General features: G+C 40.8%; 1 protein-coding gene across 1 annotated transcript; it reads left to right on the top strand.

The window, feature by feature from the left end:
* The first annotated feature begins 300 nt into the window (after window positions 1-300).
* On the top strand, window positions 301-16,302 carry NUTF2 (nuclear transport factor 2). The gene is made up of 4 exons (XM_010185919.1): window positions 301-421; window positions 2,439-2,510; window positions 6,308-6,406; window positions 15,775-16,302. Exons 1-4 carry the CDS (start codon window positions 323-325, stop codon window positions 15,886-15,888), a joined length of 384 nt encoding a protein of 127 aa, XP_010184221.1. The 5' UTR covers window positions 301-322; the 3' UTR covers window positions 15,889-16,302.
* The last annotated feature ends 1,089 nt before the right edge of the window (window positions 16,303-17,391 follow it).

Raw genomic sequence — 17,391 nt, 5'->3', positions numbered from 1 at the left:
TGTAAATATAAAGTGGTAATTTTTACTCGTTTTTGTTCTTGTTTTCCACTTTTGTATGCAAGTTGTGACCTCCCACTGAAATAGTTCTAGAAATCAGCAAATACTGTAATAAGAAATTAAAACATTTGGTATCCAAGGTTTTTGTTTCACATAAGTCTAGGGTGCAGAGGTGAGATCTGTCCTACTTCTTCCAGAGAAAAAGTTTTGGCCAGGTGAGAGGATCTGTGTTTACCAGTGCATATACACAGGACAAGCGCTGTTTGTGATTGTCCTTTCTGATGATTTTTTTGGCTTATTTTACAGCTTTAGGTGAGGATTCAGAATGGGAGACAAGCCTATCTGGGAGCAGATTGGGTCCAGCTTCGTACAACATTACTATCAGCTTTTTGATGCAGACAGGACTCAGTTAGGAGCAATATATGTAAGTATTTACACAAAGGAGGCTGGAGCTCTCTCACATTATCTGTCCAGGTTTCTCTGTTTTGGTGTGTGGGAATACACAGGGTGGGGTAGTGGGTTTTATCCTGACTCCAGAATGTCTGTCAGAGTAATCACACTTGCTCAGCTTTTATATATCGCACTTGTTCTACATTTCACTTCTATTTTGAGCTTTGTCTGCCTTATCTATAAGCTGTCAGACTCATAAAACCCCCGTTCCGCTGTAGACAGTGGTTTGTCATCGAGGGGGCTGGCGATGATCCTGTGATGAAATTTTCTGTAAAAGCAAACATGCTAGCCTCAGTTTGCTGTTAATTTACAGGCGCGGATTTGCTTGGATCTCTCTTGAAGTAGGATGTGATTTAAGTCCTGCTCTGTGTTTAGCAGTTCTTGCAGGTGTTTCTTGAATCTCATGCTGTATTAATACTCAGAATGTTAAGATAGATTTAAGATTTTGAATCAGGTTTAAATATTTAGACTTTGTTAAAGAAGTTTCAGTTCAGTTTAAATTTCTTAAAAAATCAGGTTTTTATTTTTGCTCCTTATTTGAGGCAAAATAGATTTGGATTCCAAAATGAAAGACTAACAAACCCAAAGAACAACAGCTTTCAGTTTTGGGGGAAGGCTCCTCCAGAATGTGCAAAGTGCTCTGCATGTGGATTTGATTACTGGTGGTGAGGAATGCTGCTGGGTGACTAAGGTGTTTCAGCAAGACACTCAAGTCTTACAAGTCTTCCAGCGATATACCCTGCTTTTCTGACCTGTTTTTCATCTGCTGGATGAATTGTATGAAGCTTCACCAAGCTCTTGAGAATTGAAAGTGTTGCGTGAGCACCATCAGACTTCCCTTCTTATACCTCCACAGTATCCACCAGCACCGATACACAACAATCCAAGGAGCAAATGCTGTTTGCCGTCTGCTAGGTTATCTTATTTTGACCAAGAAGCTGTGTACAGAGAGCCTATAAAGCAAGAAAAAGAGGTAGCCTGTGTTAATCCACAGTGGCTTTTTGCTATGATGTGGGTCAAAAATGGGGCCTGGAAAATCTACCAGGGAACTTACAAATGGAGTTCTTTTGGATCTGCCATTTTCTGCTGAGATGTTCAGAGCTTCAGTGAGACTTGAAGATTGAGTTGGGAATAGCCAGGAATTATGTTCTTGGAGGTATTTAAACTCAGAAGTGTGGAAGGAAGAGCCATCTGTGATAGAGTGCATGAGAACTTGGCTATCATGTAGAGAGTGAGAGTGCTGTTTGGAGATGGCAGCAAGCAGGCTTTGAGCTCAGTGGAAACCAATTTAAATTTAAGTCTGTTTGCCAGGGTTTAAAATTGGATTTGAGAAGGCAGAGCTGTGTCAACAATAGGATATCGTGACTTTGGTTTGAACAGAGTATCCTACACTGTATAGAACGCTTCTTGCCTGTTGCTGTTGAACCTGACATAACACGCGGAGAATACCCTCCCTCAAATACTGGAAGTGCTTGTAGGCAAAAGCACCTCAGTCACTTCGTGCTACACAGAGTGGTCTGCTAGAAAACCTTTAGAGGCACATTTGACTTTTCTGGGTGTGAGTAGAGTGTGCAAGTCAGTACCTGAGAGGAAAAAAAACTGGTGATGGATCTCATTGTGTCAGATTTCTTCATCTGTTTTTTCATTCTCTACATGCATGACTTTGTGTTCATAGGAATATATTTTTTAGATATCCTTTAGATTTTCTTCTGAAAGCTAACTTTTGATCCAAATGGTGAAACATTTTTTGCTGGTAGAATCATGATGATGACATTTATTACTTAATAAATCTTCATATATAAAAATACTTAATTTCTAGTTGACTGTTCCAAACTTTTCCAGTTGCTCTTTGTGGTTTCTTTCCATCTCACTTTGAGGCAGTTTCCAAATAACTGGATTCTAAGGATATATACCAAGTAAAGAGTTTCTTCCCAGTGTTGTTTAAGGGTTACCTAAGCAGGCTGATGATTTTTCTTCTCTTTTCCCCCCAGATTGATGCGTCATGCCTTACGTGGGAAGGGCAGCAGTTCCAGGGCAAAGCAGCTATTGTTGAAAAACTCTCTGTAAGTCTGTAATCCTTACTAGATGTTTTTGGAAACAGTTCTGAAGACTAAAAAATTAATTGCTTCTGAAAATTTTATTTTGACTTCAGCAGTTTAAAACTCTTGAACATGAGGCTTATGCTTCTAACTTCTGATCTTCAAAAAATGTTACTTGTGATTTAATGCTGTGTACTGGGGTGTTCCATTGGTGGCTCTAATGGTGGAATGTTAATTGACTGCATTAGTTTGCAGGGTTATTTTGTGACTGCAATTGCATTTGATGTTATTGATTTATTTTAAAAAAATTACAGCTCATAAACTGACCCTGTGATCTAGAGAAAAGAAAGGTGGTTTTTTGTTCTTTTAAAGTGTGCCAAGGAAGTAGTGATAGCAGACCTGTTAATTGGATCTGCCTGTGACAGAGGCTAAACATGTTATTGCAAGGAACAATTTGTTTTCTGATATTAAACAGCGAATAAGTTCTGTAGTGGAGAGCCTGACTTATCCTCAATGCTGCATTCGTCAGCTGTTGTGGTTCAGGACTTTGAAACCAGTGCTGCTGCTTCATCAAGTGAGAGGAAAGCATTTCTTACTGTATGGAGACTGAAACTCTCTCTCCATGTTCATTTAGTTAAACTTGGAGAAGTTTTATCTTTTGGGTAAATCTGTGCTTCTGTTATAAAACTGGATGTACTTACAAGCTGTCATGAAACTGGAAAGTTTGTTTCACTTGTAAGATATGTGGAGGGCATGCTTTAGGTCCTCAGACATTGTGCTCAGAGCGTGGTAGATCAGACAGAATAACACACTGTTTCAGGCTATTTTTATTACACATTGATAAGAAAAATCTCTAACTTTGATCCTTGTCTTGTACAGCTGCTGCTCCTGTGTATTGGAGTCACTGCTTTCATCCAAGACATCTTTAACTGTGAAGGCTGTATTTTTCCCTGGGAGCTGTGTTTTAGGTGCCTGCATTGCCTTTGAGAAGGCCACACACCTCAGAATACACAGAATATCTCCTTCTAAACGAGGAGATACTCAAGCTCCAGAGTTGCTTGTTTGTGTACTTGGTGTTCTTTAGGCTTCTGGGCTAGCAGCCATTTAGATACCCAACCAGCTAAGCAGTTGCTTAGCCACAGTGTCTGACTACTGCCTTGGATCTGGCCCAGTGCAGATCAGCCCCTTTCTCACCAGAGCACTGCTTGTCTTTACCTTCCCTGACAGTGGTGCCAGTTGGTCTTTTTGGATTTGTGTGCCTGCTGCACAGTCTTGGTTGGTGAGTGGAGCCATGCTACTTTGCCTCAGGGAAAGTTTTTCTGACTTGTATCCATCTGCTTAAAGTAAGGAAGAAATGCAGTAAAATTATTCCATGCCCTTCAGTACCATGGCTCATCATGGGGCCTGTATCAGCTTACCCTGCCTGTAATATCTTTCAGCATACTTCTGTCAACATTGAGCTGCTTGGGCTCCGTTCACTATTTCAACTTAATGTGCTCACCTACTATGTTTGTGCTTCTGGAGCTACTTAGTCAGTTGAGCAGATCACTGAAAGTTTGACATGGGAATTCTCTTGCACTTCTGCAGGCTTGTGTTCTTCCGTGTGATTAATCAATGTAAGCACCGAGAGGCAGGATTTTCGTTTACAGCAAATTCTCTGCTGTGTAACAGCAGCACTACAGCCTTTTCAACCTACTCTGTCAGATGATGCTAATGCAGTAGGGTGAGGTGGGGAAGACATTGCTTTGCCAGCACCCAAACCTTGTTACAGAGTTGGAGGTGACACTTGTTCCTTCTGTCTTAATTGGTGCTGGACTTATGAGATGTTTCAGATGGAGTGCCTGTCCTAATTAGGGGGCAGCTTGATTTACACTGAGTATTAGAGATAATTTTGTAGTTCTACAAGCCTTTTGGACCACAGAGGAGGCTGGGACAGGTAGGTTTGTTGCCAGGAGTGAGTTGAAGCTACTCAATTCTCGCAGACTTTCTCTTACCTGACTTCAAGGAGGATTCCACGGCCCGGACAAGTTTGTGTCAGAGGACACCAAAGCCTGGGTTGTTGTGTGGCTTCTCACTTGTCAGTCACTTTTATTGTACTCTTTGTCTCAAGAAATGTTTATCTCTAGTACAGATGGATGTTCATAAGCAACCATTCTTTTGAGGTAGCTTCTCTCTCTATCCTAAAAATTGGTGATCTTTCCTATCAACTGACTCTACTTTTTCCAGTGGATTTCTCCTACTATATCGCATGAGGAGTAGCTCACTCAGCTGGCCAACTGTTGAGGTCCTTTTCTCTGAAGGGGACAATTGAGTACTCAAAACAGACACTGTCTTACCCAGCCTTGTATTTGGTTCCTTGTCACAACTTTGCAGGGCTCTTCATTCACTCTGAAGCCTTTCCTTCATCCCTATCTTGTCTCACCTCTCACTGACATCTTGTCACACTGGAAGCTGGGTTCTGGATATAACCACACTTATTCTCCTTCATCCCTCTGCCTTTTCAAGTGACTCTTCTGGCAAGACTTGTTCAACAAGAAACTGTTGTACTGAGGTGGCACCAGGCTTCGCAGTACTCTTTCTCAAAGAAAGGGTGTGCAGTGTCCCAGCTTACACTTGTGCAGGCTCTGCAGGGACATTCAAATTCAGCATGGTGATCCTGGGAAGTCCTGTGCTGGTAGTTCAGAAAAGACTGCTCAGGATTTTTTTTTCCTGTTACTGGATGTCTGTTCCATGTTACAAACCAGTTGTCTAGCTTTGCAGTTCATGGTAGGTTGGGATTGCTCTCCTAGCCAAGAGGAAACACTGCAGGCTTTATTAGAAGAGTGTTCTTGAATAGTGTATCTGTGATTAGAGGGCTGCTGCTTTGCTTCCCCAGGTCCTGATCCTTCCATTGTTTGTGTTGCCTGTTAGCAGGAAGTGACAGTAGGATTTGAGTATCCTGTTCTAGTACCTAGGTCTTTTAGGAACCTTTTCAGGCTTCTTCCACTAGAGGGAAGTGCAGAACTTGTCGAAGTACATGTTTTGGTCTGCCTCAGGGGAAATAAAGCAAAAGCATTGAAGTACAACCTCACATTTAAATGTCTGCATGCTGCTGCCTTGTGGAGTACATGGACTCTGGATATCAGCTGTGTGGTCATTCAGCTGCATCCATGCTGAACTGCCACTTGTAAAGCCATGCAGCACTAATGCAGCTTTTGCTAGAACAGTGTCAAAATTGCATTTGTGTGACAGGACTCTGAGATCCCCCAGATACTGGATGTTCACCGCTTGGAGTCATCCATGGTTGGAATGTAAAGTTGAAATGTCTGGTGCTTCTCAAAGTGTGTTCCTTGCGCACTTAACTCCAGACATACTCACATTGGCTACATGAGCATCAAGGGAAGAAAGAAGTGGAAAGGTCGATATGTGGATCTCAAGTTCTGAACACTGGTTCTGGGTCAACTATATTTCGTTTCTATTCGTAGCCACTTTGAAAAAGCAGCAAATTTGGAGTTGTCTGGTAAACCCCAAGTATTAGATAGTATGATGTTTTAATACTGTTCAGAGCAGGGAAACTTTGTGCCTTCGTCATATGAACTTTCAGCTTACAGATGATCTGAAGCTCTTCAGGTAGTGTAATTGGACTAGGAAAAGGTGCTGTTTACTGTACATAGTGACATTATTTCAGCTTGAAAAACAAAACTCATGATCAACCCAGGCCGAGTAGTGTCAAGTTGCAACAACTCTCCATGCAGTACTACCAAAATAGTCTATCACATGATAATGTTTGATTTTCTTGATAATTTTGTAAGTTCCTTATTTTTGCATTCTTCTCATTGCAGAGCCTCCCTTTCCAAAAAATACAACACAGCATCACAGCACAGGACCACCAACCTACACCTGACAGCTGTATACTCAGTATGGTAGTGGGACAGCTTAAGGTAAACTCTCTCTATTACAGGTTAACAAATGCTCGTGTCTTAGATTTTTGCAGGATTCTAAATAATTTAATTTCTGAAAACATTAAAATGCTCTCTTGGGTGGGGAAGGAATGCTGGTAAGCTTACATTGAGGTATTATTCTTCTACTGTTGAAGACTGTCAAGAAACTGCTTAGTTATCCCTTCAGATAACTAAGACTAGGTAAAACCCCTGTAATTTGACTGACATTCCTGACAAGCAAAGTACCGTGATTTTACGGTGTGTACAAATATCCAGGCTTTAAAAGCATCGATATTTCCCTTACCCTGGTGCAGTAAGGTTTCAGTGTCCTCTGTTGCATTTAAAAGCATCTTTACAGTGTTCTTGGACAATATAAGCATGTCTAGTTTAATGTGCTCTTTGATGTAAAGTGTGCATCGAGCTGTGATTTAGCAGATACTTTCTGTTAACTGACAACCCTTCAGTAAGGCTGTGCTTTTTTCTTTGAAAAAGAAACTGTATTATTTTTCAGGCTGTAGTACGATTACATGGCTTTTTACATTACACTACTGAACCGCATAAACTTACCCAGTTTCCTGTTCTTTTGAGGAAATGTTGGATCTAAATATAGCAGGGTGACAGACTTTTAAGCTAATTACACTATTTATCGATGAGAGAATTTGTCCTGGAATCTGCAAAAGATACTGTGCATGTAGAGTCAGCTGTAGGCAGGACTTGCTTACAGTGGGCAGTGTTTATTTAAGAAGTGTGAAATTACATAGCAATAGTTAAAACCATCGGAGTTAGTTTTGTCAGGATTTAGTCCAGTCATGCCTTCAAGTCAGGACTCTAAAGCCATGCAGTCTTTAGAGTTACTTGAACCAAACTTTTTTAAGATCTGTTTAGGCTTGCTTTTCCTGGTAGCTGAATGACACCTCTAGTATCAAAACATTCAAACTTCCACTGACTGTGCTGTTAACTAAGCAAACAGGACTGGAAGTTTGAAGCTGCTTGCTTAGCTATTCTCCTTAATTGTTTTGGGCTGGGCAGTTGAGCGTTTCCCACTGTATTGCATCCACTTCTAAGCCTAACACACCAAATAGCTTTGGCTCTCATTAAAGTTGCTCCTGCTTCCTAGCTGCAAGTTAGATTTCTGCTTTTTTCTTTCTCAATTACACCTGCAAACACTCTGTTAAGGAAAACATGTGGCAGAGGAAAGCACTGAATTGCAGGGCAGGTCAGGCACTCTGATCTCATCTGTCTTACTCTTGGGTGTGCACAAAACTCAATGGTGTGACCAAGACTTTTTGACTCTGTCCTGGGCTACTCACATCTGCACCTAGTTTTGCACAGTCATGTTTTTAAGATTATTGCATAATCATCAAGCAGTTCACAGCTTGCAGTAGTGATTATGTTGAATCCTGTGGCAAGATACCAAGTTCTTAAAGATTCTGTAAAACTTTTGGGTTTTCTCATGCTTCATCATGGTTGTTAGGGTTGTAGATGCAGTCCAGGAGCTTTCCATAAATACCATGGCTTGGAGTAGTGTTTCTTACTGTGCAGTTCTTATCAAGTTTTTCAGCAAGCTGAAATTATTCAGAATAACTGAGGAATCATGCAATAAGTGTGTCTAGGTACTTGAACATAACATACTCAATTAAAGTATGTCTATTGTCATTATAAAATCCAATTTCTTTGTGAATTTTTAGTAGTAGAGGCAACAATTTTCCACTTTTCATGTGTCTGTCTCCAATCTTAACTTCAAAAAGCAGATTTTAATGCCTGGGAATGCTGTTCCACACAGAGGAAGTGTCCAGAAAGTCAAAGTCAACTTAGAACTTTGGCCTCTTGCTTCTGCCTTGTGTGATACTTATACAGGTGGACAAATGAAATAATCAGTAATAGTCTGTAGCATGACATGATCATGAACCTGGCTGTCACCTGTAGAGAATACTTTATCAACATAGGAGTTGACAGCCATTTTAACACATCTCAGTGCTGTTGCAGACACAGTACAGTAATGGAGAACAACTGGCTGCAGTTGGCTGTTTTTAACAAGCGGCTCATCTATTGCTCCAGTTGAACGGGATACATTTCAATATGTAAACATGGAGCTGCATATGTAGCTTTATTTAAAGGTTGCCTTCTTGATATGGCTGTTCAGCTCACATCTGTTGGCCTTGAGGAAAACTGTAGAGAAGTTTGCACAGGGAAAGGGACTTTCAAAGACCATCAGTAGCAGGGTTTGAAGGGAAAAGCCAGGCTTCCTGCTTACTATTCAGTTATTCTTTTCAGGGGATTGTGACCCAAATTCTGCATAGCCCACTACAGTTATTGCATGTCTTTTGAATCCTCTATGGTTTTTCAAAACTTGTATTATTTTGTGTAATGAAGAAGAATGCATAAAACTTCTAATAGAGTAATCCAAGAAAATAATAATAGTAATGCTAAAATACCTGCAGCATGCTCTTTCTAAGTAGTCTTGGCATGATATTTAAATGGATTTTCTGAGGCATTAGTTGCTTGAATTGCTAGTCCCAAAAGTTCAATGGAAACTCATTCTGAAGTAAGCTGTGCACATCTTTTATTTCTTCCTTAAACCACAGTATTTTGATCTTATTTGATTTTGAGAGGGGGGAAACAAACCAAAGAAGAAAACCCTTTACTCTCTCTTCATATGCTGTGGGCTGAACTGCTACCAAATGGTCACAAGGCCTCAGCTCTTTGCTTAACTGTACAAGAATAGTTCTGAAGAAATAAGGGGGCCATGGACTATTACTGTCAAACTTGGTATTTCGTTTACCAGAGTGTTATGCCTTAAGTAAACCTGCACGTTTGGGTTATTTTAAGCCTTTGGCCTTCCCTGCTGAAGTGGGGATTTAACTGGGGGCAGTTGAAATGATTACTGCCCTGTGACAAGGTGCATCTGCCTCTGTGCTGCTCCAGTCTACAGCGCACCATGCTAATACCAATATGAACTGTAAATAAAAAAACCTTAACATATTTTGCTGCAGAATCATCTGCACTGAGAGGACCAGACACAACAGCTGCTTGGAGAAGATGTTGGAGAGTAATAGAGCATCTAAGTAGTGTCAGTGTCACTAGTGAGGATCTAACTCACTAGCAGAAGCAGTGCAGTAGTTGCTTTCATTTAAAAAGCATATTTACAAGTAAACATATGAAAGATCCTGTTTAATGGATGTTGAGATAGGTAGTAATTTTTATCCTTTTGTAGAGATATAATAAATATACCTTCACTTTATTACCATTTTTCATTGCTGTTTGTTTGGGTGCATGCTTGCTTGCTTGAACTATGAACAGTAAGCATCAGTTGCTTTTAAGCCTTTAGGACTGAGTGTTATTTGGTGTGATGCTACTTTGCCAATGCTCATCCAGAATGTCACCCAGTATTTTCAGTGTGCTTCACCTAGTAACGTATTTCTCCTGTTATGCTCAGGCAGATGATGACCAGGTTCTAGGCTTCCACCAAACCTTTTTGTTGAAAAGTATTCAAGGTGCCTGGGTGTGCACCAACGAAGTCTTCAGGCTAGCCCTCCACAACGTTTAACCCTCTGCCTTGCCTCTGTTCCATGCAGTCCTCGCTGTCTTGGTTGAGTAAGGAGTGCTCTCTTCTCACTCTTCTGTCACTTGAGCTGGGCTGAGGAGCATGGCTGTGGCTTGCACCTTCTCAGAGCAACATGGCACATCTGTGGCTCTTGCCCAGAGTGTGAATTTTGAAGTGATTGTTGCACAATTAATTGTGAATAACTAATTGTTATGTGGTGTTTCCTAGTCTTAAAAGGGATAGGAAATCAGCAATTAAAATCGCTGGATGTTTTTGTGATGCATGCTGAACACTTAAAGCATTGCTTAAAGCCTGTTAAATGAGGTTTAACATCTGAAAGAACCTGCTATTCTAAGTAATTAGCCTTTCCTTTGAGATAAGGGTAGCTAGAGGCCTGCAGCTCAATCAGCAGTTGCTGTGGGGTGCTGGTGAAAGTAAAATTGACCAGACAAGAGGAGAAAATGTGTTTTTCTACCAAGTTCTTCAGCTAAATTTGATTACGAAGTAGCATTGCATTTAACACTTTGATGTGACCCACGGCTCTGAGAGTCATGACTGACTTTCCACACTTTTGAGCCTCCAGGTCAGAAGGGAGGTACTAAAACTGGGAGAGGTCAAAAAGCTGCCGAGATTTCTGGTGTTTGAGAGCTTGTGGAGCCTGAGAGAGGAGGTGGCTGAGGGTCATGTACCTGAAATGTAGGTGGAAAGTAGTTGAGTACTTCCAACAACCTGGAAGCAAACTGTTCTTGGCAGTGCCAGGCAGTGTAACAAGGAACAGTGATTGCAAACTGTAACTTGGGAGGTTCAGTCTGGACATAAGGGTAAGATTTTCACTGGAAGGATGAAACCCTGATAAGTAGTGCCTTGGACTTTCACCTTGTGAAATGTCTGTTCTTGGAGGCCTGGAAGGCTCTGCTAGACAAAGCTGTGGTTCGTGCAATGCTGCTGGTAGTCCATGCTCATGCTGAGCATGAGGCTTGACTGGAAACCAGAGGATCTCTCCAATCCGATTCTGTGACTTTTCAAATTTTTATTGGGTTGGCCAAAAGGTAATTGCATATTTTTCTGGGTAAATGAAAGAAAATTTTTTAGTGGGGCAACAAACTTTATTAAACATCATAGTGCCCATTGTGTTCAGTTGCCTTTTGGCATCTTTCAGGCAACTCCATGATTCCATGATCAAAAACCTTTTTATCCTTTCTGACAAAAAACAGTTCAAACAACGCTTTGATATCCTCGTCAGCAGGGAAGGTTTTGCCATCCAAGGCATTTTGCAAGGAATGAAACCACTGGTAGTCTGATGGTGCCAGGTCTGGTGAATATGGTGGATGTGGAAACACATCCCATCCAAGCTGCAGCAATTTTTGATGAGTGACCAAACTTGTGTGTGGTCTAGTGTTATCATGGAAAAACACAATCTTTGTGATTCAGCATTGCTGGAAGCTTCTGTTTGATGGCTTCATTTAACTTAGCCACTTGATGACAGTACACATCCAAATTAATGGTTTGTTTCCTTGGAAGCAATGCCAAATACACCACAACACCTTTGAAATCCCACCAGACTGACAGCATAACCCTCCTTTGGTGAATATCTGCTTTTGAAGTGCTTTGAGCTGGTTCATCACACTCCATGATCATCTTTGTTCGCTGTTGTTGTAGACTATGCATTTTTCGTCTCCTGTTATACATCTCAAAAATGGATTGTTTTCTTCACATTTCAAGAAAGAATTGCAGATGTCAATGCACTTAGTGGGATTAATTTGTTTGAGCTCATGTGGTACCCAAATATCAAGCTACCTAATGAATCCAGGTTGCTTTAAATGGTTTTTCAAGGCTCAGTTTTGATATGTTAAGGTTATTGGCAACCTCTCGTGGTGTTAAACACCCATTGGAGTTGATCAGTGCCTTTATTTTGTCATTATCAACTTTGGCCTTCCTGAGCATGGTGGGTCTTTAACATCTAAATCTCTGGACTGAAAGTTAGCAAACCACTTCTGACACTGCCATAGTTTTAAGGCATCTTCACCATACAGGTCACAACTTTTTATGAGCTTGCACAGCTTTTTTTCCTTTTCAGAAGTAATACAGCAAAATATGATGAAAATGTTCCTTTTGAATTTCCATTTTTAAATCAACACCGAATAGTGAATGCAATAATTGACTTTCTTTTTCTAAACCAAGCTTGAACTGCCAGCTGTCATATGTCATGTGTTACATAATGAATTTGCCATTTAAAATGAAGTTAGTGACGTTTCAAGACACGTATGTCCATCTGTTAAAAACAAAAAAAACAGCCCACAGTTACTTTTTGGGCAACCCAATATTTTAATTCAAGGGTGCCATGAAAGAATTTGAACTGCATAAAGGAAAGCTTTGTAGGAAAAATAAAGCCCCTGTGTTCCAAGCCTGGGCTCACATCTGGAATGCAGATTTTGAGTTGGACATAGCTAAACTTGGAATGGAAAGTAAAAGTTTTCAGTGAGGTTACCTGAGCTGTAGTGAAGATCCAAACTAAAATGGGATAGAATTAGTGTATGTCTTTTAGAGGATCTCAAGTCACTCAACTGTGTGCTTTTGCCATATGTTAACAGGCCATATTCAGAATTTTGGGAATGGACTAGAAATTATTTCGTTCACCTTAAATCGAGGCTCAGGTTTTCCTTGTTTTTAAAGTATATTGCTCCTTTGTGCTGCGAAGATGTAATGTGAAAGGAATAAAGAAAGTAATAATGTGTGAATTCATTGTGGGAATTCGCCGTATATACAACAGCAAGTGCTTGGGGAAAAATTCCCCTGGCTTTAATCTTTTTTTTTGTGTGTCCAATCCTGAATTGTGTAAGAAAGGAGGAAATTGTCCTCAAGCCAAAGCTGTAAGCTGCAGCACAGCTAGGCTTATCACAAATTGAGGAAACCAGCACTAAAACTAGTCTAGTGGTGATGGTTTTGGGTTTTTTTTTTTCCCCGAATGTATATTTTTAAAGGTTACTCTTGTCAGTAATGACATGCTCAAATTTGGTGTGAAAACTGCTTATGCAACTTGTAGCTGTCTCAGTGACCTTAGAAGTGGAGACTATGGGCAACTGAGAGTATATTAATTGCTTATTAATAGTTGTGATTAGAAGTGAATGCTTAGTTTAAACCAGCCAAGCAGAATTGTTTCGAGCTGAAATGATTCTGCTTGGCTGGTTTAAACTAAGCATTAGAAAGGAGCTGACATAAATACTAATTCATTCCAGCTTAGTCAAAAGGGACTAAACAAGCATTAATAAGATGCTTTACAAAGTTGTATGTCAAACTTTAATGTACAGCTCTAATGCTGTGCAGTTTTCTTAAATTCCTTTGTGTCCAGGATCCTACTGACCACCGAGCAGTAGCGGGACTATCAGCAGTATGTTAATGGTATATTTAATATCTAGGACTGACTAGAAAAGGCATGAACCCATGGGTTTCAGTGCACAGACCACCTCTTCAGGATGGATACGCAAGCATCTTTTCTGAGCAGATCAAATAATGATAATATTTTCCCTGAAATAATTGGGATGACTGCTGTCATATGTGCTAATGAATTAGTTTGACGGCTGGTCTAATCCAGCATAATGGCTTGGGTTCACGCTGTGCTGGTTATTGTGGAGCCTCTGCCTAATGCAAAAGGAGGCATATATTGATGTGATAGAAAGCTGCCCAGTTCATCAGCCTGCTGAACAGTGTCTTTATTAGCACTTGCCTTGCTTGAAGATTTTTTTTTTCATTCATCTGCTGCACACTTGCACTTGCTTATACTTCTGGCCTTACGTGTTGCCTTCTTATTTAGTTTAAAACCACATAATAACCAGAAAAGGGTAGATTTAGGTTGGATTTTAGGAAAAAGCTCTGCAATATGAGGGTGGTAGATCACTGGCACAGGTTGTCCAGAGAGGTGGTGGAGGCCCGATCCCTGGAGATATTCAAGGTCAGGCTTGATGGGGCTCTGAGCAACCTGATCTGGTAACGTTGTCCCTGCTGATTGCAGGCTTGGATGGGATGAGCTTTAAAGGCCCCTTCCAATCCAATACATTCTATGATTCTATTTGCTGGCTGTAAGAAAGTAGTTTCCTCATTCACTTTTGACCGTCACAGTTTTATAGTAATTTCATATTTTTCCCACTTTTCCTGCCCTGATCACATTTTTGCAAGCTAGAGTCTCATATTTGATTTACATCCTTCAGTAGGAACTGTCCTGTAGCTGGATCGTCTTTTTTGTCCTTATCTGACCTTTCCTTATTGTATCATTTTAATATTTTTAAATTGAGAATTGCATGCAGGATTTGGTGTGTGGGTGCTCTCTGTGCATTTATGCAGTTGCTTACTTACGGGTTTTGGTTTTCTGTTCCGTTCCTAATAACTGCTAACACTGTGCTTGCCTTGATAGCTTTTGAGCTTTCAGCTGGTTTAAAAAAAATAAATTGTACGTAACTATTTCAGTTCCTTTTTGGCTTTCCTCCTTGGATTAGCATACACTTAGTGAAACTGCACTTCATCTACACCGTTTTATTTCCTAGGCAGTCATTGCTGTGAAATCCTTGCAGTGGTTTTAGATTTGAAAACTGCTTTTTATGTGCACTTGATCCTACCAGTGCTCTGGCAGACTTGCTGTTCTGTGATACAACTGCTGTCCTTAGCCAGTTGCTCCTCAAAGCAGACTTGTTTCACAGTTAAATTATCACTTACATGAATATTACTTTTTTAAGTGAAGTTTTTTGTTTATCTTGTAGTCTGCTTTGCTTTTTATCCATTTTATTTTTCTTGGTGGACAGCTGCAGAGCATTGCGAGTAGACAATCAGCATTTTGACAGTCTGCTTCATGTGCTCCCCTGGCTGCTGCTTTTCAATGCCTTTTTTAATACATTTCCCTCATTTTCTGAAGCTGAATAGTTAGTTGTGTGCTGAAAGAATAGAGCTTGAAATCCTCCAAAAGTGCTGAACTGAATACACTGTGGTCAGTATCGGAAGATTGTTTCATAGCTTGTTCCTGTGCACTGTTCAGATTAAATCCTATTGTGTGATTTCCAGCTGATTTGGGAATCATTTCTGTTGTTTTGAGATTTTAATTCCTGTATGATATCTCTGAGGAGGCTGGTAAACATTAGGTGGGAGAACTAGTCTCCCTCTAATACAATCTTCCACTTTGGTAGTAATGCAGTGCAAGCACTATGAACTGCCTTGATGAGCCATCAAAGGCAGAAGTTGAGGCACTGATGCAAACATCCCTGTGCTTACAATGTCTTGTGGCAGCTGTAGCAGATACTTCACTCCCTTCAAGCTGTTCCTCGGCAGTGGAAGTGGGAAGTACGAAGTCATGGTCAGCTGCTCTGGGAGCTTTCAAAAGCCCTGATCATTACCTACATAATTCGACAATATTGCTGATGCTGACATCTACAGAAACTCCGTTCTGTCATCAATCCAAAATACAGCAGCTACAGAGTTAATTTTAAAATGCCTGGGTTTATGCTTGGTTCCAGCGCAAGACACACAGACAATTTGTGACTCAGCGCTGAGGCAGGCGTGCTCTTATCAGTGTTGTGAAGCCGCTGGAATGAGAGGTCTGTAAGTCTTCCAGAAAACCCTGACTTCAAATGCTGTTGCAGGATTTCTGTCATTGGGCCCTAGGTGTTTGTCTGCAAAGCGCCTTGGAACAGAACCTCTGCTCTCTCGTGAGGCACTGGGCATCTTACAGCATGTGACATCACTGTTAATGTCGGCTTTTTTGTCATTGTATCATGAGTTTCACAATACACTTCTCAGAAAAGAGCTTTCTGAACATTGTTTTCTTTCTCTCTCTCTCCAGGCCGATGAAGACCCTATCATGGGATTCCACCAGATATTTCTATTAAAGAACATCAACGATGCCTGGGTTTGCACCAATGACATGTTCAGGCTAGCATTGCACAACTTTGGCTGAGCTGGCAACTCCGAGGCACCAGTGCTTTTTTGGTTTTTTTGGGTTTTTTTCTTCTCTTACTGGTATTATTCACACTCACGGAACATTCCAAATATCATACACAAACCTGCAGCACTGCAGAGCGTGAGCAAGACCTGTGACCTGCCCTTCTGCTGAGTTTACATTGTCACTAGATGAGTTTCTTGTGCATGATGTTTGGAAGTTAGTTAGCTGCATTTGACAAGAAAAATTTGTGTTGTACCAGCATGCCTCGGAAAGAATTTATAATGCAAAAGGTTGTTGTTTCTGTACTGACAAGATGTTCTATAACCCAAAGAAATGAAAGAACAGCAGCCTGTACAGCCCAGATATTGATTTGTTCAGATGTTTCAATGCTACATTACACAATAAAACCATGAGATTTTCTTAACAGTTTAAATTGTTTTAATGAGTTGGATATGCAGTTTATGGTACCCCTGTCCTCTTGCTTGGGAAATGTTTACAAACCTAAAACTCTCAAACTGAAGAGCAGTTTTTTACTGATGAAGGCACTTCAAGTATGTTTTTGGCCATACAACTTCTTTTTCCCTCCCTCTCAGCAGCTTTTATAACAGACTTCCAGCTCACTTAACTTTAACAGGTTAGTTCCCAGCTATTGTATTTTACCAAGGCAGAAGCCTAAAATAATACGCAAGGATGACAACAGTCACGGTAGCCTGTAGTTTATCTTCATGACATCAGTTATATTCACCCTTAAAGCTCTGCTCTTTCAAGCATCCCTTCATTATAATTTGAGCTGGCTTTTAGAACTGCCCTTACTCTGCAGGTTTTTGGCTGTTGTGTATCTTCCATCCTAGAGGTGGCGGTGTTCCACCAGTGAACGGATTTATTAGATGGATCTTTCCAGCATAGGAGATTGCATGGGAGCAGAATCACACTCGCTTTACCTCCAGACCTCACTCTGCCGTTAGGCCCCAGTTTTCAAGGGATTAGCACGCCTCGCTGAGCTCGCTTTCAGAGTATGTGAGCTTGGCATTTCCCTTTTGAGACTTGTCAAGAAAGCCTGGAATGGGGTGTGCTCAAGCTGGTCAGATCTCAAATCTGGGTGCTTTAGTCTTTGAATTGGAATGGAGCTTTCTTGGAAGCTGATATTAGGGTCCTCCTGTTTGGCATTGCAGGATTTTCATATATTCCCTGCTTCAAGTGCAGGGCTGCTCTCGCTGCTTCTGTGCTATGAAAGTTCAACTCAGAATTAATCATTTGAAGAGATGAGCTTTTTCAGTAGAAAGAGGCATTTGCTAAGCAAGGATCCTTCTGTTGTAGCTCCAGATCTAAATGAAGCCTGGCAGAAGCGGGAGGATCTAAGAATAGGTCTGGCTTATGAGCCTTGCCCTGCAGAGGATGTAGTCTGGAAGGTCGGGGTAGTGCTTTGAATAGCGAGCTCGATAAGCCGAGAGAGAGCTTGCTTGAAAGTCGGGTTCGAGGAACAATACACATGGTGGGTGTTAGTTCAAAACCTATCTA

The sequence above is a fragment of the Mesitornis unicolor genome, unplaced genomic scaffold, assembly GCF_000695765.1.
Source record: "Mesitornis unicolor isolate BGI_N332 unplaced genomic scaffold, ASM69576v1 scaffold14816, whole genome shotgun sequence".
NCBI lineage: Eukaryota > Metazoa > Chordata > Aves > Mesitornithiformes > Mesitornithidae > Mesitornis > Mesitornis unicolor.
Note: the sequence above shows the minus strand (reverse complement) of the source record. Positions and strands in the feature narration are given on the sequence as shown.